The sequence below is a fragment of the Brassica napus genome, chromosome C6, assembly GCF_020379485.1.
Source record: "Brassica napus cultivar Da-Ae chromosome C6, Da-Ae, whole genome shotgun sequence".
Classification (NCBI taxonomy): Eukaryota; Viridiplantae; Streptophyta; class Magnoliopsida; order Brassicales; family Brassicaceae; genus Brassica; species Brassica napus.
This window is the reverse complement of record NC_063449.1, coordinates 28,650,463-28,676,168: the sequence shown is the minus strand read 5'-3', so window position 1 is coordinate 28,676,168 and position 25,706 is coordinate 28,650,463. Positions and strand designations below refer to the sequence as shown.

Sequence of the window (25,706 nt, the reverse complement as noted above, 5' to 3'; positions counted from 1 at the left end):
TTTGCCATTTGTATTTCTAAAGCACATAAATAAAGATTATTATAATATTATTAATATTAAAAGGAACCGTTTACATTAATCATGCAAGCAATTACAAGGAGAAGCAATGTGAAGAAAAGTAAACCGATATTCATCTTAAATTCACCCGGAGTAAATTCTCCAACGAATAAACCATAAATAGAAACACAAATAAAAATGACACATAAAAACAAAAATGCGCGAATCATCTTTCTTGAAATGAAAAATCGGAGGAGAGCGATTTGAGGATATTTGAGATGAGAAAATAGAGTGAAAATGAGTTGTATTTGTAGATGAAAATCACTGTTCATGACCGTTGGGGAAAGAGAAAATTTTTGAAAATTTTTCTTTGTGACCGTTGGGGTTAAATCGAGTGCACAAAAAACAGTATGAAAATATCGTATTAAACAGTCAATCAAATCTATAAAATTTCATAAAAAAATAATAAAAGTAAAAATTATGGCAACAAATCATGCGACGGCTCAGCCGGTCAATGCAGAGTAATAAATAAATTATACGGCGGCTCAGCCGACCAATTAACAATAAACAGAATATAAGGCGGCTCGACCGACCAATTAACAATAAACAGAATATAAGGTGGCTCGGCCGACCAATTAACAATAAACAGAATATAAGGCGGCTCAGCCGACCAATAAATTAATTAAATTATTAATAAATAATATAGGCAGTATTCCGGCCATTTTAACATGATATAAATAATAGTAGAGACAGTATACCGACCATTATAGCAGGGTATAAATGATACAAATAATTTTTACCAAAATTGAGAACGGTCGTGCTGATAACGTGTTATAAAAAGAACCGAAATTTTATGGTATCGCAAGAATTTAAATAAAACAAATTTTATACCCGTAGGAAGATGATAACTCTGATAACAAGAGAGAATGTGTTATTAGAAGAAGAATAGATGGTATGTTACAATCGATCGAAATGATCGATTTATATAGAAGTGAAAAAGTTGAAGTTACTGTGCATGCATAGTAACAGTGGGCTCCACATGATTTATAATGTCAAAAGTTTGGTGCCGTAAACATTGACGTTGTTTACGTTTATAACAATAGGCCGGAGACTTTTATCCGAGATCCGGATTCGATCCGAGATCCGGATTCGATCCGAGATTCGATCCGGATTCGATCCGAGATTCGATCCGGATTCGATCCGAGATTCGATCCGGATTCGATCCGAAAATCTGGATATCCGGAGGGGCCGAATCCGGATCCGGATAGTATCTATATATAAAAATTAATAAATATCCGGATCCGTAAGTTTTATTAATAAATATTTCAAAAACAGTAATATCTATATATAAAAATTAATTTTATTTAATATATTTTCATTTTTATAATAATATATATAAATTTTATGTAAATTTTGTAATATTATACATAGAAATAATTAAAGACATTATATATATATTTTTTAAATTATTGTTAATATTTTATATATATATATATTAATATTATTTTTTATTTATTTTAAGGATCCAAATCCGGATCCGGATATCTGCCGGATATTACAATTTTTAAGAGGATATCCGACACCCGGATATCCTAGAACCCCAGATCCGAATAAGGATAATAAAATTATAGATCCGGCGGATAAGGATTCAGATCCGGATACCTTAAAATCGCTCGGATACCCGATCCGTCCCATGCCTATATAACAATGCTCATTTATGAAATTTAATTTTTTTTTTTTAAGAATACAATAATGTAAACTTCGAGTTAAGTTCGAGTGTTGTCTAAAATCATATGGATTAAATGTAAAACCTTCTCTTTATATCCATGGGCTATTTGAAACCCAAGTGAAGCCTAGCCCACTTTATAAGACCCAATCTAATAAACTAGGCCTAAGTTTTCAGCAAATCAAAAGGGGAAAAGGATAAACCCTAACTCAATTCCTCAATCTCGAACTCTCCACCGATTCGAGTAGCCATGGGGATACTGTCGTGGTTCACCGGAAGCCCTAAGCCTTCGCAGCCGGAGAAGTCGAAGACGGAGAAATCGGAAACTCCGGCTCCGGGGATGAACGGAGCCATAGAAGTCCCTCGTCCCGATCGCGCGACGGTTTTCGAGTTCGGCTCTGTGGCAGCCACCGGAGACAGAGTCACTCTCGCTGGATACTGCCCCGTTTCCGACGATCTCGAGCCTTGTCGCTGGGAGATTCTTCCTGCCGACGGAAAAGACGCGCCGCAGTTTCGCGTCGTCTTCTGAAGAATCCGATCATCAGCTGAGTTTCTAGAAATGGATAAATTGTATTGGTGCTGGTAATGTCATAGACAATTTTTTCACTAGGTTCGAAGCGCACCATCATCATCTACAGCTTGTATTTCCGTATTTAAATAAATGAGCTTCTTTTATTATTTTTAAAATAAGGGAATTATTAAGTGATTATCCGTGTTTTACTGCTCCTAATGACAATTAGTGCCAACGAAGAAACCTTTTAATCCATGAACTAAAATCGATTAAAAAAAAAAGATTTTAAGAAAAATTAGAAAAACAAAAAAAAAAAAAACTTCACGATCGTTTCGTCATCGTCTTCTTCAACACAGTTGACGAATTCTCCTAAAACATGCAATGTGGATTTGATTGATCTCTGATCTGAGAGAAGAAGATCCAATATCAAAAACCATGGAGAACGTAGCGGCGCAATTGAAGCGTGGAATCTCGAGACAATTCTCCACAGGATCAATGCGAAGAACGCTAAGCCGGCAATTCACACGCCAATCATCTCTCGATCCACGCCGTAACAACATGAGGTTCAGCTTCGGCCGTCAGTCTTCGCTAGATCCGATCAGACGGAGCCCCGAATCGCTAGGATGCGAGCCGAAGATGTCTGTCCCGGAGAATCTCGATTCCACGATGCAGCTTCTCTTCATGGCGAGTAAAGGCGACGTTGACGGCGTTGAGGAGCTGCTCGATGAAGGAATCGATGTGAATAGTATTGATCTAGATGGACGTACGGCGCTTCATATCGCTTCGTGTGAAGGTCATTACGACGTCGTTAAGGTTCTTCTTAGCCGGAGAGCTAACATCGATGCTCGTGACCGTTGGGGTAGTACGGTCTGTTCTTCTTCTTCTTTCCCTTCTGGTTTAGCAAAATTGAGTTCAATTTGATTTCCGGTTCGTACAACCGAATTGATCGTGATATTCCGCTTTGGTTTGAGTTCGGATTGTTTCTCCGGTTTGGCTTTGGTTTAACCGAATTGATCATCTTTTAAGTAGGCTTAGGCCAAAAACCCCAAATCCGAACCCTAGTTAAAAAACATGAATCCGTAGCCAAACAAACTGTAAAATAAGGAATGAGTTTTATAGGGTAGTGTAAAATGTCCATGAATCTAAAAGTATTATTACCTGAATTCGTAATGGTAATCGAAAAACTTGAAAACTCAAAAAAAATATGATCAGAAGATTTGAATTAGTGTTTTTAATAAGTATTCAAAACTGTGTTACAAAAATATATATTCAAAACTTAAACTTATTCCATATATCACATTTGTAACTAGTTGATTATCATATCTAATAGAATTAGAGATTACATGACGATGTAATTAGAAACCAAATTGAGTTCGAATCCAAAATGAATTTTACAAAGAGATAAAATATACTGAAATATTATTGGTAGAGTCTGACTTTTTGAATATTGTGCAGGCGGCTGTTGATGCCAAATATTATGGGAATACTGAAGTGTATAATCTGTTGAAAGCTCGAGGAGCTAAAGCCCCGGTATGGTTTTCTAAAAAAAGATTCTCTTTTTATGTTCTTAAGATGATTTGGTCTCTCAGTCTCTGGTGTGTGTTACTTCATTTTCAACATTTGTTGGTTTTGAAACTATAGAAAACAAGAAAGACTCCAATGACGGTGGGAAATCCAAAAGAAGTCCCTGAGTATGAGCTTAATCCACTCGAGCTTCAAGTCCGAAAAGTTGATGGCATCTCAAAGGTTGTCCCTTCCTCTTAATCTCACAAGAACATAGTCTCTTAATCTGATGTTTTTTGTTTACTTAGGGAACGTATCAAGTTGCTAAATGGAATGAGACGCGAGTCTCAGTAAAAATATTCGATAAAGATAGTTATTCAGATCCTGAACGAGTGTATGCATTCTTCTTCTTCTTGAGTTTCTCTGTGAGTATGTGTTTTAAGTTGTTTAACATAAAGTTATCTAACACTCTATGTTTTCTCTTTCTTGTACGAGCAGAAATGCCTTCAACCATGAATTAACTTTGCTAGCTAAAGCTCGGCATCCAAATATTGTTCAATTTGTTGGAGCTGTCACTCAAAATCTACCAATGATGATTGTAGTTGAGCATAATCCCAAAGTAAGTAAGCATAGCTGTTTCTTTCCATTTCATTTCCTGCCTGCAAATCGAATCAGAAATTGTAGTAATCTTGTTATAATTTTCAGGGTGATCTAAGTGGTTATCTTCAGAAGAAAGGTCGTCTTTCTCCTTCAAAGGCTCTGAGATTTGCTCTTGATATTGCCAGAGGCATGAACTATCTTCATGAATGTAAACCAGACCCGTTCATCCACTGCGATTTAAGGCCAAAGTAAGACAAATCCGAGAGAAATTATATAACATCGACAAAACACACGGTTTGGATAATATTTTGAAACTTCTTTGTAAGGTGTCAGAAATATTTTGCTGGATAGAGGAGGACAACTGAAGATCTGTGGATTTGGTTTGGTAAAGTTGTCCAAAATTTCAGAAGATAATTTCAAAGTAGTGAAGCACGAAGCTCATATCGATAAATCAAGTAAGAAAAATCATGTTCTTTATACGACGACAATGCATTGTTCTTGGCAGTACCTGTGCTCATTACCTTAAGAACTGCAGATTACTATGTTGCACCCGAAATTTACAAAAACAATATCTTTGATAAAAGGGTCGATGTGCATTCATTTGGTGTCATTTTGTATGAGGTAGTAACATACATCTTTCACCTTGTTGATAGTTAAATATCTGAGGCTCAAACTCTTGCATTTTTTTTGGCTTTTTATATGTGAAGATGACTGAGGGAGTATCTATTTTTCATCCTAAACCGCCTGAAGAGATTGCGGAGTTGATATGTATGGAAGGAAGGAGACCAACAATCAAGACGAAATCGAAGAGTTACCCTCCAGAATTGAAAGAGTAAGGCATTATCATCTGTTTGTTACTGCATTTTATGATGTTTGTAGACATTAACAACTTAAAAATCTATGCAATAATCTGTAGGTTGATTGAGGAATGTTGGCATCCAGATATAAGTGTGAGGCCAACATTCTCTGAGATTATCTGCCGACTCGACATAATAGTTTTAAACTGTTCTAAGCAGGGTTGGTGGAAAGACACATTTAAGTTTCCTTGGTAATGCATTTTTCATCTTCTTTAATCTGAATGAATAGTCTTATTAAGCCAAAACAAATATTTATGTGATAATTTTTTCTTTTTTTTCTGCAGGAAATGAAGAAAGCTATTGAACCAATCAACACTGAAAGTAAAAAACCCCAGAGATGAGAGTGAGATTTCACCCTTTGTAAAAACAGAACATATCACTGGTTTGTTTTTTTAATATTTTTCATGTTTCATATCATAAGCTTTGGGTCATTTTGTAAGTGTATTCTATGAGTAACAACATACACATCAATTGTTCATATCAAAACTAGAAGCAAAACTTCTAGATAAGATTCATAAATTTCTGCCAAAACAAGTACACAATTGCTCACTGAGTAATTAAAAGTTATACAAAGATGACTTGAGAAACGACATAGTGCGGGAGATTAGTTTAATTTGTAATGATACTGGGTTTCATCTTAGCTAATTGAAAGTTTGCTACTAGTTTATTTTGAAATGATATCGAGTAATTTGTTTGGTAATTTTTAATCCTGGATCATCCATCATCAACCTGGCAAATAAATGACGGCTGCTATTACCATGCTTATCACAAAATCATTTAAGAAAAAAAACCAAACATTTGCGATACATGCATCAAGTAGTCTCTTTGGAAGAATGATGATGCATCAAGCAGTGTCTAAGCTCCGTCCGCCAAGGGTCCCTTCACTGTACTGATGTAAAGAACTGCAGACAAAGAAAATTTGTAAACATTCACAAAACCCAACGATGTATAAAGAAGAAGAAGAAGGTTGAGAGAAGAATGTAAGAGATATATTCGTTACCATTGTTTCCACGGATAAAGGCATCACCGTATTTGTTCTTGAGCTGGCCGTTGACATACTCCTCTGTCTGCTCCATTGCTATGTTCATATACCCATCAAGACAAGCAAGAATGCCTGTGTAAGAAGTAAAAGAGAACTCAATATTAAGCTTGACCAGAAACAAGTTGAGAAGAACGAAACAAGTCTAGGACAAAGATCTCTTTCTTTTACAAGGCCTTGAGCCTCGATCATAAAACCACAAAGCGAATATCTGAAAACACAAGCTCAAAATCCTATTAATCAACTCTAACTTTACTGCAGTCACATTGGTAAAAGGAGATATTAGAATGAGAAAGGGCAAGGAGAGAAGATACAATCAGCCAAATTGATTACTGTGGTCTAACAATAGCCTGACCTTGACTGGTTTATAAACCAAAAAATGTCAAAAACTTTCTCTAATTTCTCAGAGCTATATCAATTGAAATGACCACTCTCTATAACTCCATAGAACGATTAAGTTAGTAGACTTAAAAAGCAACTCTTTGGTTCCGATTAACATGGCCAAACCAAAGGAACAAGTCCAAGTCAAGACTCCTAACCAAAAGTGCGCAGCAGAGATATTGAAATAGTAATCAACTACAAAGAGAGTATTATGACCTCGATAATCAACACCAGAGTTGAGTTTGACAACAACGGGTCTCCCACGGATGGATTTGAGGAAATCAGCAGGTGTCTTTGTGGTTCCAACAACTTTATCTCCACTTCCACTCATCTTTCTTTCTTTCTTCCTCTGAGCTACGAATCCTTTATGCACACAAATTCAGAGATCTTAAATCAAATTGGGTCGCTCTCAAACTAGACGAAGACGAAGATACACGATTAAAAACCAAAACTTTCGACCCAATGGAAAGCGAATCGATTGAAAGAGGAAATAAAAACTGATTTCGCAAGAAATCGATACCTGACGTACTACTACTATTCGGGCGGAGAAATAATGAACCTCTCTTTAACCTAAGTTCAGCCGCACTAGAAGTTCAATAGGGGTTCACACGCTTCCCGAAAAAAAAAATTATTAAAATATGCTATAGTTACGACTCATCTCGCCATGCTCTTTCTGCATGAACCCGGATCATTACTGTTCAGTGGACCCCACGCCATGTGAAAAAAAATTCAAATGATCGGGGGCTCATTAATGCGGCTGCTCTAAAGGCTTTATTATTATTTTCAAAACTATGTGGTATAAATCCCTACACTATTATTTTAGATAAAAGTAGTGATAATTGAACATTGATCCTTTTATTCTAACTAAATTATAGATTTGGGAGTGAAATCTTATATATTAAAACAGAATTCATGACTTTGTTCATGTGTGATTTTTTTTGTTTGGACCATTCTCTAGAAATTTTATCAAGTTATACATAAATTAATCATCATATTTTTAATATCTTTATTTTTTTATTTAAAATACAAATAAATATTGTTTAAGATAATTCTAAGAAAATATTTTCAGAATCACGATACAATTTATTTCCGAAAATTAATTAACTTTAATTTTAATTATCATAAAATATAATTAGAATTTCAAATTAAATTTGTTTTTGATTGATGAATGAAAATTAAATCATATAATATTTTAATTTTATTCTAATGATAATAACAATTTAAATTGATTAATTTTCAAAATACATTTGATAAAGATTTTTAAAAGATTTTGTCAGAAAGAAATATCCTTTCTGTTTCAAATAAAAATATTTACTACAAAATTAGTTTGTACGTACAATATATTATAGTTTCTCTTTTAAAAATATTTTTTGTTGTTCTTAATAGTATCTTCAAATATTTCATCTTTATTATGTAGGTCCAATTTAATTTAACTTCCATATATAAATTTCAAATTTAGAAATAAAACCAGAAATTATGTTGGTATGTTCCATATATTCACTAAAACTAATAATATAAAATCTTTGTAACTACTTTAATAATGATATAGTTTAATTTTAAATAGAATATTATTATATTGTATTATATTGAACTAAATATGATAAATTCTATTTTATTTTTAGTTATCGTTTCTAAAATGAAATATAAAAATTATATTTTATTTTTTAATATTTTATAATAATAATAAATCATGTTAAAATAAACTATTATATTGAACTAAATATGATAAATTATATTAAATTCATAAATTTATTTTCATAAATATAAATATTTATGTTAAAAATATAATAAGATGATCGAACAGCTTAATATTCGCAAACTATATAATACATGTATAAAAAAATTTACATATCTTAAAATTTTGTATATACAATAATATATTATCTAAAATGAATAAACGTAAAAAATATTGCTAAAAGAAAATTCAGCTTTGAAGGACGGTGGGTCAGAATTTAGTATAAATTAAACACAAAACAATTTTCAGATATGTTTTTTCATGCATATATTAAATTTTTCAGTGACTAAATGCAAACACAATAAGATATATATATATATAAAATAAGAAGCAAAAAATGCATGTAACGATCTTAAGCAATTGATTAATTATAACATATAAACTATGAAATTATTGTATTTGAAATAGTTATATAAATATTTAAATTTATGATTAACGTAATTGAAAAAATATCCGCGCGGATCAAGATCTAGTTGTTTTTAAATTCGAAGCTTTAAGTGCAAGAAAAATATACAATAAGTGCAAAATTTGCAAGAATGGAAAAGCACAAAAAATATGGTTGTCACTAGTCTCTCTCTGGAGTATTTTACCAGATTTGCCCCTTACTCTAACTAGCTAGTCTAAATTAATATAAAAACCAATTATATTGTAAAATATATATATATATATATACACACGTAATGATCGATCCAACGCAAGCTTGAAAATCAGGGATGTAAGGTTCACCTTAGCGTGAAACAACTTCTTTGCAACCAAAGTCACGAGAAAAAGAATCTGCTCGGAACCAAAGTATCGAAGAAATGTCGGAACCCTAGACAACCGGATTCAGCTAGAACAAACAAGGATAAACACAAAAAAATCTTGATCAAAATCTAAAGAGAGGAGATTAGAGCTCGGGAAAAAATACAGAGGAGCTATTGCCCCAGCCCCGACGAACGCAAATGTGTATTGGATCCGATGACCTTGCAGCTTCTCGGCAGTCAGTGTGTTTGAAACCGTACATCGATCCATCCAGGATTAGTCTTCACCGAAAGAGCCATCCCTAGAGTTGCCTCGCGCCCCGACCACCGGAATCTACAAGAGACCCGACTCTCAAACTTCCTCCGCCAAGTTCAGATGCTGCCTTGCCGTCACACGCATCCTACAGCACCGCGCACAAGCTCGTCGACACAAGAATCTTCACAGGGATGGCGCAACAAGAAGACCTTAGTCCCCATAGAGACCGTTTCATCGAACAAAGATAATATAATAATTAGCCAGCTAACATGAATTATTAATGTTTACACGTTTGTTAGTTTAGCTGGCTAACATTCATTAACATTAGTTAGTTTAGCCGGCTAACAAATGTATTTTTATGTATTTGAATCAAATATTTTCACGCAGTATATTTGTTAGTTTAGCCGGCTAACATATATATGTTTACGTATTTGTTAGTTTAGCCGGCTAACATTCGTTTGTTTAGCCAGCTAACAAATATATTTAACGTATTCAAATCAAATATTTTTTATGTAATATATTTGTTAGTTTAGCCGGATAACATTCGTTTGTTTAGCCGGTTAACAATATATATAAACAGTTATTTGCTAACAATAGCTATGTTTACCGGCTATTGGGACACTTGAAGAATATTTTATTTTATAAAAATATATAATTTAATATAGTCCATGAACGATCGGTGAATGGTTAAACTTTTTGAGAACCTCAATCATAAGTTAGCAAGGTTATCCTCCGAGATAACCGGACACGCAATGTTTTTAGCTTTTTTTTTAAATGTTTTTGTTATATGGCTATTTGAACAATTGACTGTCTTTAGTTTGAAATGGCAAAACTCATGTTCCAAAAGATGCATGTTTTACTTCCGAAGATCTTCACATATATCACAGGAAGCCAAACATCCTTGGCAACAAAAAAACATGAAACCACCTCTTGGTGGCCTAGTGGTAGGCGGATACCGGCGAGTTAAGCGACCCGGATTCGAAGGCACCCCACTACGGCTAAATCACTAGGTGGCCACGCGGATATGGGCTTGCTTTAGGGCCCATTTGAAAACCCGGAGAGAGGGTCCATCTGTGGGCTGCACCTCCCTTTGGGGATTAGTCTGGGCCTCGGCCTGGGATACCCCAGGTTAATCAAAAAAAAAAAAAAAAAAAAACATGATAAGAAGAAGCTCGTTGAAACTCCTCTGCTCCAAAATTGAAAAGCAATGAAACCCTTCAGAGATAGAACCATCACATGCTCAATATTTTGATATGGACAAGAAAAGAAAGAATCTTAATCACAAAAGTTATTAAAGCGATGTTGAAGAGCACAGTGAGAAGGGAAGGTTAATAGTTACCTTGTTATGTTATCATTACAAGGTGTAGTAGAACCTTGATACTTAAAAAGCATACGCGGACATAAAAAATTATTATGTTCATGTATCTTTGAATTTTTTTGTCACAGATGGAACATAATTCAATACTCCAAAAGAGTATGTCAAGAATTAATGCCAAGACATACTAACAATGTTATATGTTACTAGATAAGTTGACATGTTAACAATGTCACAAAACATGCTAACAAATGCCACAATATTATTCAAAGATACATGAACATAATAAATTTTTATATGCTATTAAAATTGTTAGCAGTCTAATGAATTGTTAGGATATTAAATATATTAACCGTCTAGCAGTTAAGTATATCTATTGGGTTTGCTCGTAAGCAATCACCAAGAACAAGCATTATTTTTGCGGCACAGCTCTTGCCCACTGTCCGGAGAAGTCCACACACGATGTTCCTCGGATTCTCGAAGAGATTGTGAGAAAAAGGAAACGACGCTACGGAGAAACCAAATGGATTGATAGAGATGAGATAAATATTTCTGCCATTAGAGTTTATCGATTGTAGTGATGAAGCATCGTGTCTCTCATCACGCACAATCATTAAAGAGAATATAAGGTTTTCGCAAATGTTATTACATATTAGGCTTTGATATAGTATGATAGGGGTAGTAAGGCCATTAAAAAAGAGTGATTTGCAAGAAAAATATACAATAAGTACAAAATTTGCAAGAATGGAAAAACACAAAAAAATATGGTTGTCAGTAGTCTCTCTCTGGAGTATTTTACCATTTGCCCCTTATTATAACTAGCTAGTCTAAATTAATATAAGAACCAATTATATTGTAAAGTATATATATATATATATATATATATATATATACATGTAATGATCGATCCAACGCAAGCTTGAAAATCAGGGATGTAAGGTTCACCTTAGCGTAAAACAACTTCTTTGCAACCAAAGTCACGAAAAAAAGAATCTGCTCGGAACCAATGTATCGAAGAAATGTCTGAACCCTAGACAACCGGATTCAGCAAGAACGAACAAGCATAAACACAACAAAATCTTGATCAAAATCTAAAGAGAGGAGATTAGAGCCCGGGAAAAAAGACAGAGGAGCTATTGCCCCAGCCCCGATGAACGCAAATGGGTATTGGATCCGATGACCTCACAGCTTCTCGGCAGCCGGTGTGTTTGAAACCGTACATCGATCCATCCAGGATTAGTCTTCACCGAAAGAGCCATCCCTAGAGTTGCCTCGCGCCCCGACCGCCGTAATCTACAAGAGACCCAACTCTCAAACTTCCTCCGCCAAGTTCAGATGCTGCCTTGCCGTCACACGCATCCTACAGCACCGCGCACAAGCTCGTCGACACAAGAATCTTCACAGGGATGGCGCAACAAGAAGACCTTAGTCCCCATAGAGACCGTTTCATCGAACAAAGATAATATAATAATTAGCCAGCTAACATGAATTATTAATCCCAAGAATACGTGGAGTGCCGTGGGCCTCGTGGGAATAGTCGGTTGACCTCGGTCGCCGGAAACCCACGGTTTATCAAAAAAAAAAAAAAAAAAAAATGTTTTTAGCTGGTTTTAAATGTTTTTGTTATATGGCTATTTGAACAATTGACTGTCTTTAGTTTGAAATGGCAAAACTCATGTTCCAAAAGATGCATGTTTTACTTCCGAAGATCTTCACATATATCACAGGAAGCCAAACATCCTTGGCAACAAAAAAACATGATAAGAAGAAGCTCGTTGAAACTCCTCTGCTCCAAAATTGAAAAGCAATGAAACCCTTCAGAGATAGAACCATCACATGCTCAATATTTTGATATGGACAAGAAAAGAAAGAATCTTGATCACAAAAGTTATTAAAGGGATGTTGAAGAGCACAGTGAGAAGGGAAGGTTAATCGTTACCTTGTTATGTTATCATTACAAGGTGTAGTAGAACCTTGATACTTAAAGCGCATACGCAGACATAAAAAATTATTATGTTCATGTATCTTTGAATTTTTTTGTCACAGATGGAACATAATTCAATACTCCAAAAGAGTATGTCAAGAATCAATGCCAAGACATACTAACAATGTTATATGTTACTAGATAAGTTGACATGTTAACAATGTCACAAAACACGCTAACAAATGCCACAATATTATTCAAAGATACATGAACATAATAAATTTTTATATGCTATTAAAATTGTTAGCAGTCTAATGAATTGTTAGGATATTAAATATATTAACCGTCTAGCAGTTAAGTATATCTATTGGGTTTGCTCGTAAGCAATCACCAAGAACAAGCATTATTTTTGCGGCACAGCTCTTGCCCACTGTCCGGAGAAGTCCACACACGATGTTCCTCGGATTCTCGAAGAGATTGTGAGAAAAAGGAAACGACGCTACGGAGAAACCAAATGATTGTCTTGCTACCTATCATTTTTGGCATTTAAGAGGATGCAGTAGACTGAAAAATAATTCCCTTATTATTATGTATTTTGATATATCAAACGTTTGAGAGAAAACATTATGTATTGGAAAGACTGAAGTAATATATAAACATGTAACTGCTAATATATACCTTTGTTGATTTTATCTCCCACCATTCCGTGGCAGCATTGATTTTGCAATCTTCGAGTCTTCACGTTCATCTTCAACGCTAAAAAGTTTAACCCTTTACAGTTTAAGGATACGCCTTAAGGATTTCTGTGCGGGTGCCCTTCGGGGTGGGGCCAGTCACTATAAAAATTTTAATCTTCTACAGTTTTTGAGAACTCTTTGGTGGCCTAGTGGCAGTACAAGAATGTTTCTCACACATGACTACCCGAGGTCACATGTTCGATACTCGGGGACAGCAGGGTGGTATTCTGCCTTACAAAAATTTTGTACTCGCAGATGGTCTAGGCCTAAGGCCTACTAAGATTTCTCGGGTACGCCTTAAGGATTTTTGTGCGGGTGCCCTTCGGGGTGAGGCCAGTCACTATAAAAAGTTTAACCCTCTACAGTTTTTACACTAAACAGTCCTCGCGACTCTTTCTCTCCCAAAACAAAAGAGCGCCGTCTTTAATAAAAAAATTTGATATCTCTCCGGCGTCCGGCCGAGCGTGCGAGCGCGTTCTGGCGCCGGAGGAGTCATCCCTCTCCCTTTTCTTTTGTTTTCTCTTTGCTTCACCACCACCTCCATCTTGCTTGAGTTCTCTATCTCTATCTCTGGAGAGTTCATCGGCTTAGACTTCGCTCGCGGGGAGGTTCGAATCCGGTTCGTTTTCTGATGGTTTTGGAGGCTCTGCACGGAGGTGGAGTGGTTCGCGGTTGGTGGAGTCAGCGTTTAGGGTTTGCTAGGGGGTGTTTTGTCTTTGACCCGTTAGAAGAGACCAGACTCTTGGTTCAGATCCGGGCAGTGGATTCACAAATCTACGTCGTCGGTGTACCGTGGAGTGGAGTAGAGTGGTGGTTGGTGGGTTTTTCTTGGTGTCTCGGCGAATAGCCTCCTCCTTCTCGAAATCAGGAGAGTCTCGGAATTATTTGCTTGCTCGAGTTCGTTCTTAGCCGTCGACGCCAGCGTGTGTTGGGTCTTTCGGTGGTGGCGCGTGGAGGCTTGTGATGTTGCGGATCGAAGCTGTCGTCTATGGCAGCTCGTGCAATGTCATGGGTTCCCTTTCGTCTGGTTTTAGCTTCCTAGTATCTGTTCGGACATCGCTTCCGGAGCTTTTTCGACAAGCTTCAGGGGTTTCGAGCTCGTGTTTATTGGTGTAGCTGTCTCCGGTACCACAAGTCTCAGCTTTTGAACAGTCTTCGATTACCCTTCTTCGGTTCTCGCAGAGGGCGCGCGGCATTGGAGGTTTCGGGTTCGTGTGGTCTGTGAACTTGGCGCCTTCGTGGTGGTACTGTGCGGAAGGTTAGCATTTCCCAGGAGCCGTGTCTGTCCCTTGACAGCGGCGGCTGTGCTGCCTCTCTTATCGCTTTTGTAGGTCCTTTGAGCTCAGTCCGAGTTGGTTTTTGCGGTTTTCTCTGGCCCGATTTCTTGTTGCTGGTTTATAGAGTAAGCTTGGATAGTTCTTCTTTGGATGCGTTTGGTCCAAGCCGGTTAGGTCCGCTGCGGGTTCTCCGTTGTGGGTGTGCGAGAGAAGGTTAGGAGTTGGTCTTGTCAACCACGCCTCTCCTTCTTGGTGGCGTCGCGTGCTGAGCTGGTTGGTTTAAGAGGCGAGTTCTTGGGCTACCTCATCCCTGCCTATGCTAGATGGTGCCTTCTATCTCTGTCTTCTTGGTGTAGGTCCTTCGCGTGTGGCGATCCAGGGAGGCTATCGGGTCTGAATAACGCTCGTCTTGTTGATGCGGGTGTGCTAGTCCTCTGGCGTGATTGTCTGTTCTTGTGGGTGGATGCTTAATATGTCATCAACGAGCTGTTCTTGGTTGAGTTAATTCTTAAAGAGTGGATTATCGGGGAAGTTAATATTTCCCGGTTCCAGCTCTCGTTATAACTTTAACTCTTTCTTTTGCGGCAAGCGATTTGCGGATTGGTAGAAGCCTCTTGATAGCGTTTATTGCTTGTTGTGTATGTCCCTGCTTAGATTAGATTGAGTTGCTGTCTAGTTTTTTTTTTTTTTTTTGCTTCTTGTTCTTATTGTATTTCTGTCAAAAATCTAAAACTGGTAATAATATCTTTACAAAAAAAAAAACTCTACATTTTTTATATGAATATTTAAAACGTTAAAACTTTAAAGAAAAAGTATCAAATTGCTTATTATAGTATATTGGGTAATGTTTTTAATCTATTTTTTGATGTAAAACCTATCGTACAATAGAAAAACAGTTCAACAGTGTAATCATTTCATAGTGAAATAGTGAAAAAACGTTTAGCTTTTATCAAAAACTCTGTTTTTCTAGGAAGGAAATGCTTTTCTTCCATGTCTTTATTTTCTTTTGATTTAACTCACAGTGCTGCTACCCATGTATTAAAGAGAAAACTAACAGTTTCAGACGTGAGATGATGATAGGCATAGTGAGAGAAATATTAGGGTTTTTGTATCACTACTATTAAATTAGGAACACGACTAGTTGATAAAAGTTATGTCCAACTGATTTTTTTTATTATAATTGTATATACTTTAATTAAATCAATAACACATTCTCTTTGTATAATAAACAGTTACGTTTTCTTCCAACACAAAAAGACAACACAAAGGAGTTTTTGTCGGTTTATGATTTTAAAATTGGGCCATGGGCCTCGATTTTGTGTTTAAAATCAACTGATTTGTTACATTTGGTCTGATTGCAATGGGCCATATAAATTTATATTGCTTTATTTACCACATTTAGGTTTATGGCTAATTGAATTTTAATAGAAGAAGACTAATAGTATTGATTATTAAACAAAATTGCAACTATACTCGATTATTTTCTACTCTATTAAAACAGACCGATTGATAAAAAAAAGTTATGTCCAACTGAAAAAACTAATTTTTATATAACTGCCCAAGTTATATAAATGCATCTAAATAAATATATTTTAAAGTCCTATTTTAAAAGAATAACCACTTTAAGTCATTAAGGAACTATGCATATAGCAACAAAAAATTATAAAAATATATTGTTGTTATTTTTGTTATTGGGTGTTTAAATAAAAATATAAACCCTTATATGTGGCAACAAATGTGTAATACGAAAAAACCCTTATACAATTGGTCATGTAACATAAAAATATAACCCTTATAAAGGTTAAAACTAATGCTCGACATTAAAAATACATTTTTTTATTTTTGTATTTTTTTTGTTATTGGATGTTTAAATAAAAATTATATTTAGAATTTTAACCTTGGGGTTTTTGCCAAAACTAACCCACAACTTGATTTTAACCCCAAACCTATACCCAAACTTGAATCAAATGCAAAACTAACGTAAAAGCCTAGTGAAATTACAGCTCAGCCCCTTGTGACCAAACAAAAAAACAGAAGCCATTTTTACGAATATAGCCCTAGTAAATCGTCTGAGTCGTCTGAGATGTTGGAAGTCGTCTGGACGACTGAAGTGTAAGTCGTCTGGTACCGGTTTATTTTAAAAATAATTTATAAATCTTGTAAAAAAATATTTTGATGCGTGAAAAATAAAAATCAAGTAATTATAAACAGTTTTAAGTGATATAAATTAAGATATGATAAAATTGATTAGTTTTGAAGATAGATGAGTGGAAGTAGTGAATCATGAAATACTTTGGTTTAGGAGTTTGGCAAACATATGTTGTAGTATTGTATGTATTGTTAGGGTTAGATTTTGGAAAACTAAAATGTTTTTTTTCAAAAATTAGTTTTCACCTATATGTGTTTATTTATGTGTATAGTAAACACTTTTCAAGTTTGATTTGATTTTATGAAGTTTTTAATTAGATAATTAAGTTTAGGGGTTATGTTTAGGGTGTGGACGACTTATATTTCAGTCGTCTGTTGAATAATTTACTCGGACGACGTATATTTCAGTCGTCCACATCGTACCGAACCTTTAATTTTACCAATGTACGTTTTAACCTAACCGGATCATTTTACTCGACGACTTATATTTCAGTCGTCTGGTGAAGAAATTAAAACAGACAACTTACATGTAAGTCGTCCAAATATTCCCGCCTAAAATTTTTTTAAAAAATTATTTTTCCGCTTAAATATTTTAAACCAGACGACTTACTTGTAAGTCGTCTGGAAAGTCTTCTATTTTAGTTTCCCGCTAAAAATATTTAATTCCCGCTAAAAATATTAAACTCTTCTGGACGACTTACATGTAAGTCGTCTGTTTTAATTTCTTCACCAGACGACTGAAATGTAAGTCGTCTAGGAAGTCGTCTGAGTCAAAAATATTTAACCTAATTGGATTTTTTGTCTCCCTATATAAAGAAAAATTTACACATTCTCTCTCCTTCTCTCAAATTGCTGCAACAAAAATGTAATGTTCATCATTCTAAAACTCTCCAACCTCTCTCTAATCTTCTTGACTTGAAAACACCAAACTTTATATGAATTTTTCAGTTTTGTCTCATGTATTTCTTACTAATCTATCTCTTTTGCAGGTTTTTAATCAAATGGTACTCATCTTCCACTAATTTAAAGGTAAATCTATTAATTTTAGATATGTATTTTTGTGTGTTCTATAAATGTATATTTATCTAATTTTCCACTCATTTTCTCTATTTTTAAGTCATTTGAACGTTTTTGGATATGCAGGTTTTTCAGATCTGGATTTGATATGCAGGTTTTTCAGATCTGGAAGACTTCTTGGACGACTTACCTGTTAGTCGTCTGGACTTCTTGGAAGTCTTCTGACAAAGTCGTCTGGACTTCCAGGAAGTTGTCTGGACTTCCAGGAAGTCGTCTGGACTTCCAGGAAGTCGTCTGGACTTCCAGGAAGTCGTCTGGACTTCCAGGAAGTCGTCTGGACTTCATGGAAGTCTTCTGACGAAGTCTCCCTTTCATAATAGATCTGAGCGTTTTGGTAAGTTCTTATGTCTGATTTTTCTTCATTTGGTAACTTCTTGTTGTATAAAGTTCTTACTTTTTTCCCAAACTAAAACTCTCCAAACCCACTCTAATCTCTTTGACTTGAAAACACCAAACTTTATATGAATTTTCCAGTTTTGTCTCATGTCTTTTTTACTAATCTATTTTTTTTTGTGGGTTTTTAATTAGATGGTACTCATCTTCCACTAATTTAAAGGTAGATATATTATTTTTAGATATGTATTTTTGTGTGTTCTGTAAAAGTAGATTTATCTAATCTTTCACTCATTTTTTCTGTTTTTAAGCCATTTGAACGTTTTTGGATATGCAGGTTTTTCAGATCTGGATTTAATATGCAGGTTTTTCAGATCTGGAAGACTTCTGGGATGACTTACCTGTTAGTCGTCTGGAAGTCGTCTGGAAGTCATATGGACTTCTTGGAAGTCTTCTGGACTTCTTGGAAGTCTTCTGGACTTCTTGGAAGTCTTCTGACAAAGTCATCTGGACTTCCTGTAAAGTCGTCTGGACTTCCTGTAAAGTCGTCTGGAAGTCGTCTGGACTTCCTAAAAGTCTTCTGAAAAAGTCGTCTGAACTTTCTGGAAGTCGTATGGACTTCTTAGAAGTCGTCTGGACTTCTTAAAAGTCGTGTGGTCTTGTCTACTCAAGTGGAATCCAAGCTTGTCTTTGTAGAGGAATGATCTATAATAGTTTTGTTTGTGGTCTGTTTTGTGAATTGCATGTCTACTCTTTTAGTTGTGAATTTTTTGTAAAATCAGTAATAATATTTTCCAAGATGTATTAAATGTGCTAACAATGTGTTTACACATTTACAAATCAATGAAATAATAGATTTCAGTAGCCTTTTTCTTATCTTTGGATCTCTCATATGCAATAATAAACTCCAATGGCCTTTTTCTCATCTTAATAAACAAGAATGTTGGTAGCTTTATATTGATACAACATTTTAAGAAGCATTTTAACCCTTCTTCCAACTCATAACAATAGTCACCATTATTGTCTATAACAATAATACTTAAGAGATGGAAACAAAAAATAGTAACTAGTCAAAACATATCATATTTTATTGTAAGTTTGCGTTGAAAAACTTAGTCAAATTTAGTAAAACTAAGGGAGAAAACATATTTTGTAAATATGAGTTTTACATATCTTGAAGTTACTTATCACTCTTAAAAATACAAGTTATTCAAAAACTAACGTAGAAGACTTAAAAACTAGCGGAGAAGACGCGGACGACTTCAATCTAAGTTGTCCAGACGACTAAACTATACGTCGTTTGGTCAACGCAGAGGTTATTTTTGCAATTGACTTTGAAATCTGTAATTTCGTACGACTGAAAAATAAGTCGTCTACTATTGTTTGGCTAAAAAAAACTCCAAAAAGCTAGACGACTTACATTTCAGTCGTCATAGGTTAGTTTTGCATTTGACTGGATTATTTCAGAAGTTTGACTTTTCTGGACGACTTACATTTCAGTCGTCTAGTGAAAATTAAAATAATAATATTTTTTTAAAAGTAGACGACTTACAGTTAAGTCGTCATAGGTTAGTTTTGCAGTTGAAAAAAAAACTTCAAGATTTAATTATACAGACGACTTATAATTCAGTCGTCCACGAGACGACTGAAATGTAAGTCGTCCAGGATTTACGAGGTTTGACCAGAATCTCGGAAAAAAATCCTGGACGACTTACAAGTAAGCCGTCTCGTGGACGACTGAATTATAAGTCGTCTGTGTATAATTAAATTTTGAAGTTTTTTTTTTCAATTGCAAAACTAACCTATGACGACTTAACTGTTAGTCGTCTACTTTTAAAAAAATATTATTATTTTAATTTTCGCCAGACGACTGAAATGTAAGTCGTCTGGGGAAGTCAAACTTCTGAAATTATCCAGTCAAATGCAAAACTAACCTATGACGACTGGAATGTAAGTCGTCTAGGTTAACCAAACAAAAACAGACGACTTAACTTTCAGTCGTCTCAGGTTACAGATTTCAAAGTCAATTGCAAAAATAACCTCTGCGTTGACCAGACGACTTCCAGGTAAGTTGCCTACAGCCAGACGACTTCCCAAGTAAGTCGTCTGACGAACAGATCTGGAAAAAAACTCGATGTCATACCTTAAATTGGTGAGATAAGTTCCTTAGCATACATAAGGCTTCTCCAAGCACACATAATCACAAACGAAAGTAACCCACCCAGAATCGTTAGCTTATATGACTCTATGAACCATAAAAAATTTAGAATCAAAATCTTGGGTTTTTTTAGCTCATTGTGGAGAGAAAGTGAGAGATATGTTGTGTTTAGTTCACAAGAATAGAAAAAGAAGAAGGGTAAATCGATTTTGGGAGCATTAAGAGCTTCAAATTGGTTGTTCATGGTGGTTGTGGTATTGATGACAATGGCAATCTTGTAATTACTTGAAGATGATGAGGGTGTGAGAGTAAAAATGTCATTTTTGAAAAAAAAGAAAAAAAAATTGATGGCATTTTCGTAAATTATATGAACTTGTGGGGTGAATAAGGCAAAACCAATTTTCAAAAAAAAAAGAGGTTAGTTTTGTGTTTGACTTTAAGTTATAGGTCAATTCTGCAAAAAACCCTTTAACCTTTTATTAGATTAATATAACACATTATTTTATATAATTATGTATACAGTTACGTTATTGACATATCTTTCTATAATGATATGATAATTATTCCTCATAATTATAATAAACTTTGATATATTTTTTTCAAAAATTATTATCACACTACAACAACATAGCTTACATCCCAGCCAAAAAAATTAGGATTTATTCAACTAGACATTAATTTTTTTTCAAATTTTAAATATTTTACGCAGACATTAAGTTTATCAATAATTAACAAAGCATATGATGTTAAAAATAGGGTTTAATAGGGTTTAAGCGAAATTTTAATAGAAATAAATATTCATATAAACTCATTTAGTATAACGGGTTTTAAATAGGTTATTCGATTAAAAAATATTTATTAAATGTGATTTTACTTAAAGTTAGCAACCATATTAACTCATTTACATATATATATATATATATATATATATATACATATTTAACATAATATAATAAAAATTAAAATTTTCAAACATTTTTCAAAAACTTTGTTCGGCTAACGATGCGGGTTGGGTCTGATATTGGTTTTTGGATATAACATTTTAAGAACTATTCAAATATATAAGTCATGGCTAATAGAGTATGAAATTTTGATTTTTGAGTCGATTTCGAATCGTTTTTTTTTTATACAAATATTCTTGAGTAATTATGTTAGATAACTACTAAACAAAATATGTTGTAATATTTATGAATAAAGTTTAAAATAATTTCTGAAATGCATATATTATAAGTTTATAGTTATGCAACTTGACATACTTAATATAATTACCAAAAATTTTAGTATAGTAAATTAATATTAAACACAAATATGATTACAAAAAAAACATAAAACTAAAATTAAAATTTTCAAAAATAATTAAAATAAAAAATATACCCGCCCGGAGGTTAAAAATCTAGTTAAACATATAAAAAATCATAGAAATCAGTTCACAAACGAAGCTGTTTTTATTTTTACAGATTTTTGCATTTGTGATTTTTCTTTATATTGTAAAATACATATGCTATGTGTTAGAATTTTATTCGCCAATGACCTGTGATTTAGTATACACTGAAACCTCTATAAATTAATAATGTTGGGAATACACCAAAACTATAATTTTTTATTAATTTATAGAGATATTAATTTATCGATATACTAATTGAACCAAAAAATCAATTTGAGACTATAAAATTATATTATTTTATAGAGATTTTTAGTGTATATTAATTTATAGAGTATTAATTTAAAGAGGTTATACTGTATAAAGGATATCAAAAGGAATTTATTGGGTGAATCTAGCATAAAATTTTTAGTATATGAAAAAAAATCTTAGGAGAGATTCTTCAGTCTACGGCCAAACCGAAGGAAATGAAAAAGAAGTAAACTGAAAAATAAAAGACAAAAGAAAGAGATGAGAAGACAAGATGATGACTGTTTCATGAATCATGATGAGTTCTTCCTAGGCAAAGTCACTGTTCCTCTCAAATGTTCCCGGTTAAGGGTTGAAAGCTAATGCTTCCTGGTAGATTAACTCCTTAATCTGCTGAACTGGGAGTATATATTTGTTCCTCTAAATCGACCTCAAAGGGCTTCATGCACACTGGTTCATTGGTAATGTCGTGCAAGTTTGTAAGATATGGATGAGCAAGCGCATCCTCAACTGCAAAAGAGAGTAGAAAAATAAAAGGAGATGAGAGTCCAAATAAAACTGCAAAAAAGACTTAAAGGGAGACAGAACCTGTGATTCGCCGTCTAGGGTCAAACTTTAACATCTTCTCCATCAAGTCAATAGCTAAATGAGGCACATTTAGGAATTTAACTAAGAAAGATTGGGGATCAAGACAAGGAAGCTGCCGTAAGTATTGTTTAGCACTTTCATTCAACGATCCAATGTCTTCTTCTGTTGGAGAGCCTATATCTCAACTGCAAAAACAAAATGAAAAAATCAAATGTCTCACTAAAAGGGTGGGTATGTTGCTTGAATTGTGACTTCAAAACATTATTACCTCCATAATCAGACGAAGCTGATGAACATGATCTTTTCCAGGGAAGAGCAGTGTGCCAGTCATCAGTTCCAAGAAAATACAGCCCACAGACCACATATCTATAGCGGAGGTATAAGTAGGAGAGTTCAACAGAAGCTCAGGTGCATGGTACCATCTTGTGGCTGCAACGTACTCAGTCACTGCATGAGTTTCTAAAGGCGCACGTGCAAGCCCGAAACCACAGATCTTTAGGTCACACTTCATACTCATGAGAAGATTGCTCGGTTTTAAATCTCAATGTAACACACTGGCTGAATGAATGTACTTTAGTCCACGCAAGATTTGACACAAGAGATACTGCCAAAACACTGAACACGTTCAATCTCTGATCTCAACAATCTGTGGAAAATGGTACTACTTAAATATTAGCTTTGAATGATTCTTTTTGAGTAAGAGAAGAGTGATGAAATCAAACGGACATATTCATGCTCTAAGTGACGAAGAAGCTTGATTTCACGGAGAGTTCTCCTTGCGCAGATTGGGTTTTCACATGCATGCATGATTTTCTTTATTGCTACCGTCTCGTTGGTCTCGGTAGTTCACCAGCCAAATTGTTAAAAACAGTAAAAAATAAATACATTAATGTGTTAATACTAATATTAAGATCAACCAGAATGAAGTGATTTTATTTTCAGTAAGTTTCTCTATGATTTTAGATGAATTGAAAATTTACTATAATTTTAATTAAACCATCCTAAAATCTCATACAAAACTATGCGATTAAATATATTTTTGTTTTTTAAACAAATGAGTATCATCTTTATCCTGCTATTGAGTCTCTTGTAGCTTTGATCAAACGATCTGGACAGGAAGAGGCATAATGACCCATTTTATCGCAACGGAAACAGATTATTCTCGACGTGTCTCTACCTCCATAGTAACGTCCTCGACCTCTAGCTCCGTAGAACCGTCCGCCTCGTCCTCTGTTTCCTATATTGATGTGTGTCTGTATTGCTATACATGAGTTTAATTTCCTTGATCTTCGAGAACTTCATCTTCGTTGGTTACCCGTTCTTTATAAGCTTTTAACCGACCAACAATGTCCTCAAAGCTAGTGGTTTTAAGGTCTAGCACCTGTTCAAGTGATGCTACAATATGAGTATTTCTTTCGAGGGAGACTGTTAAGAATTTTTTTAACTAGCTTCGATTCTTCAATCTCTTTTCCTAGGGCAACAAATTTGGATGAAATCTCGAATTACTTGTTGACGAAATCATCTATTTTCTTTGTGTCTTTCATCGTCAAGCGATCGAATTCTGACATTAACGTCTGTAGTCCGGCTTCTTTAACGCGTTCTGCACCAACATGTCTTGTTTTAATGGCATCCCACACCTTCTTTGCCGTATCTAGCTCTCCAACTTGTAACACCAAAGTTTCGGGTATCGCTTGGAACAACAAAGCAATTGCCACATCGTTTTTGTCGTCTTCATCGCTTGCTGTTTCAATGATACTCAAAACTTTGTGTACCTTAAGTAGATTTCTTCATTCTAATGGCCCACATGGTGTAATTTGTTGAGGTTAACATTGGACACTTCACTGAAGAAGGTTTTCCTTTTTTTTGCTTTCGATGCTGTCACAATTGAAAGGTCTCCTATTGATTGCAAACATTGAGCTTCGAAAAGATTTGTTCTTTTGTAGGATCTGATACCAAATATAGAATTCAAAGATCAAATAAGAATAGCTCTCTTATTATTAAATTAAGAAAATAACTCAAAACTTAAGTTCTCGGATCTTTAAACTCTTGTATGCTATGTCACATCTTGACATCTTCTTATATAGAGCTTATTAACTTCTAATCCTATTAGGTAAAATATCTAGATAACTCTTAGGATATTATGATTCATATTTCCATAATTCCGTAGGATTATTAGGTCTATAAGTTATATATCAAGTTTCTTTTTTCTCCGAGCTTAATCCAATAGGAAACATTAAAGAATGTGTAGCAGAAATTGGTAAACTATTGTTTCTGACCCTCCAAAACCATGGTTCGTTCACTGCAAACACATGCTTTTCTATTAAACACTATTTTATCCTGAGACGTCAGGGTCCTCTAGCGATGATGATGATGCATTGTGGAGACCTTCCAAAGTTTTATCAGGCAGCTGAGATTCATGTTTAGAAACCCTGCTTCGAACATCTTTGGAAGAAGGTGAACTTGGGAGGCCAGTCGTCTCAAGTTTTTCTGCAGTCCATGAGAAAGTCTGAGCTCCAAATTTTACTGAGATTTTGTTTGGAACAACTAAGACGTCTTGCTTGTAGTCTCCATAACATTGGAGACTTAAGAAACAAAACCAAAAAAGAAAGAAAAAAGTTTAGGTTGATTCTTGGTTTAAGAGCACTTTCAATGGGAGATTCTCGAAGCTTATTACATCATTAGAAAAAAAAATGAAAAATAGGAAAGAGACTGAAGAAGAGTTCTCAAAAGAGAACTTATTAGATACTCAGGAGATACTATATAAACACTTGTCATATTTTAAACTAGGGTATGCCGGCGCTACGCGCCGGTTTTGTACGTTGGGTTGTCTAATAAGCTGAAAAAGCCATCTCTGATTGAATTTGTAATTCATGTTAAGTTGATGTATGTATAAGTTGCTTGGAAACGCAATAGATGATTGTTTTTGGAGGTTGCTGGTTTTTTTGGATGAGAAAGGGTGAGGAATTGAAATATATATAAGAGGACAAATAGTTTATCAGATTTTAAATTAAAAACAAAAAAAGATTACAAAGTAAAGAAGATTACTTTATATTTTTATTTTTAAGGCATGAGAGCATCATAGATTACTTTCTCTACAGACTGGACAACTTATTTTTGTACGAAGTCACTGATCAATACAATCAAAATGAAAATTATGGCCGCAAGTAAGAGAGA

The 25,706-nt window shown here is 34.6% G+C and overlaps 3 protein-coding genes across 9 annotated transcripts; 2 read left to right on the top strand and 1 right to left on the bottom strand.

Annotated features, from left to right (window-relative positions):
* Positions 1 to 1,716: 1,716 nt before the first annotated feature.
* LOC106406609 lies at positions 1,717 to 2,432 on the top strand. The gene has a single exon (XM_013847300.3). It carries the CDS (start codon positions 1,974 to 1,976, stop codon positions 2,250 to 2,252), a length of 279 nt encoding a protein of 92 aa, XP_013702754.2. The 5' UTR covers positions 1,717 to 1,973; the 3' UTR covers positions 2,253 to 2,432.
* A 22-nt stretch (positions 2,433 to 2,454) lies between these two features.
* LOC106406608 (integrin-linked protein kinase 1) lies at positions 2,455 to 5,767 on the top strand. Of its 2 annotated transcripts, XM_013847297.3 has the most exons (11): positions 2,455 to 3,101; positions 3,690 to 3,764; positions 3,876 to 3,980; positions 4,046 to 4,131; positions 4,236 to 4,356; positions 4,443 to 4,585; positions 4,671 to 4,792; positions 4,873 to 4,958; positions 5,045 to 5,169; positions 5,254 to 5,385; positions 5,479 to 5,767. In XM_013847297.3, the coding sequence occupies exons 1-11, from the start codon at positions 2,670 to 2,672 to the stop codon at positions 5,483 to 5,485; spliced, it is 1,434 nt and encodes a 477-aa protein (XP_013702751.2). In that variant the 5' UTR covers positions 2,455 to 2,669; the 3' UTR covers positions 5,486 to 5,767. The 2 variants fall into 2 exon arrangements, with proteins under 2 accessions (XP_013702751.2, XP_013702753.2); XM_013847299.3 differs by lacking the exon at positions 5,479 to 5,767 and having other exon boundaries at positions 5,254 to 5,389.
* Positions 5,768 to 5,874: 107 nt separating this feature from the next.
* LOC106406610 (sm-like protein LSM36B) lies at positions 5,875 to 7,266 on the bottom strand. Of its 6 annotated transcripts, none has more exons than XM_048760977.1 (5): positions 7,135 to 7,266; positions 6,831 to 6,977; positions 6,195 to 6,308; positions 6,002 to 6,096; positions 5,875 to 5,923 (listed from the first exon to the last, which is right to left on the bottom strand). In XM_048760977.1, exons 2-4 carry the CDS (start codon positions 6,943 to 6,945, stop codon positions 6,050 to 6,052), a joined length of 276 nt encoding a protein of 91 aa, XP_048616934.1. In that variant the 5' UTR covers positions 6,946 to 6,977; positions 7,135 to 7,266; the 3' UTR covers positions 5,875 to 5,923; positions 6,002 to 6,049. The 6 variants fall into 6 exon arrangements, with proteins under 6 accessions (XP_048616934.1, XP_048616935.1, XP_048616933.1 ...); XM_048760978.1 differs by having other exon boundaries at positions 6,006 to 6,096; XM_048760976.1 differs by having other exon boundaries at positions 5,875 to 6,096.
* Positions 7,267 to 25,706: the final 18,440 nt, after the last annotated feature.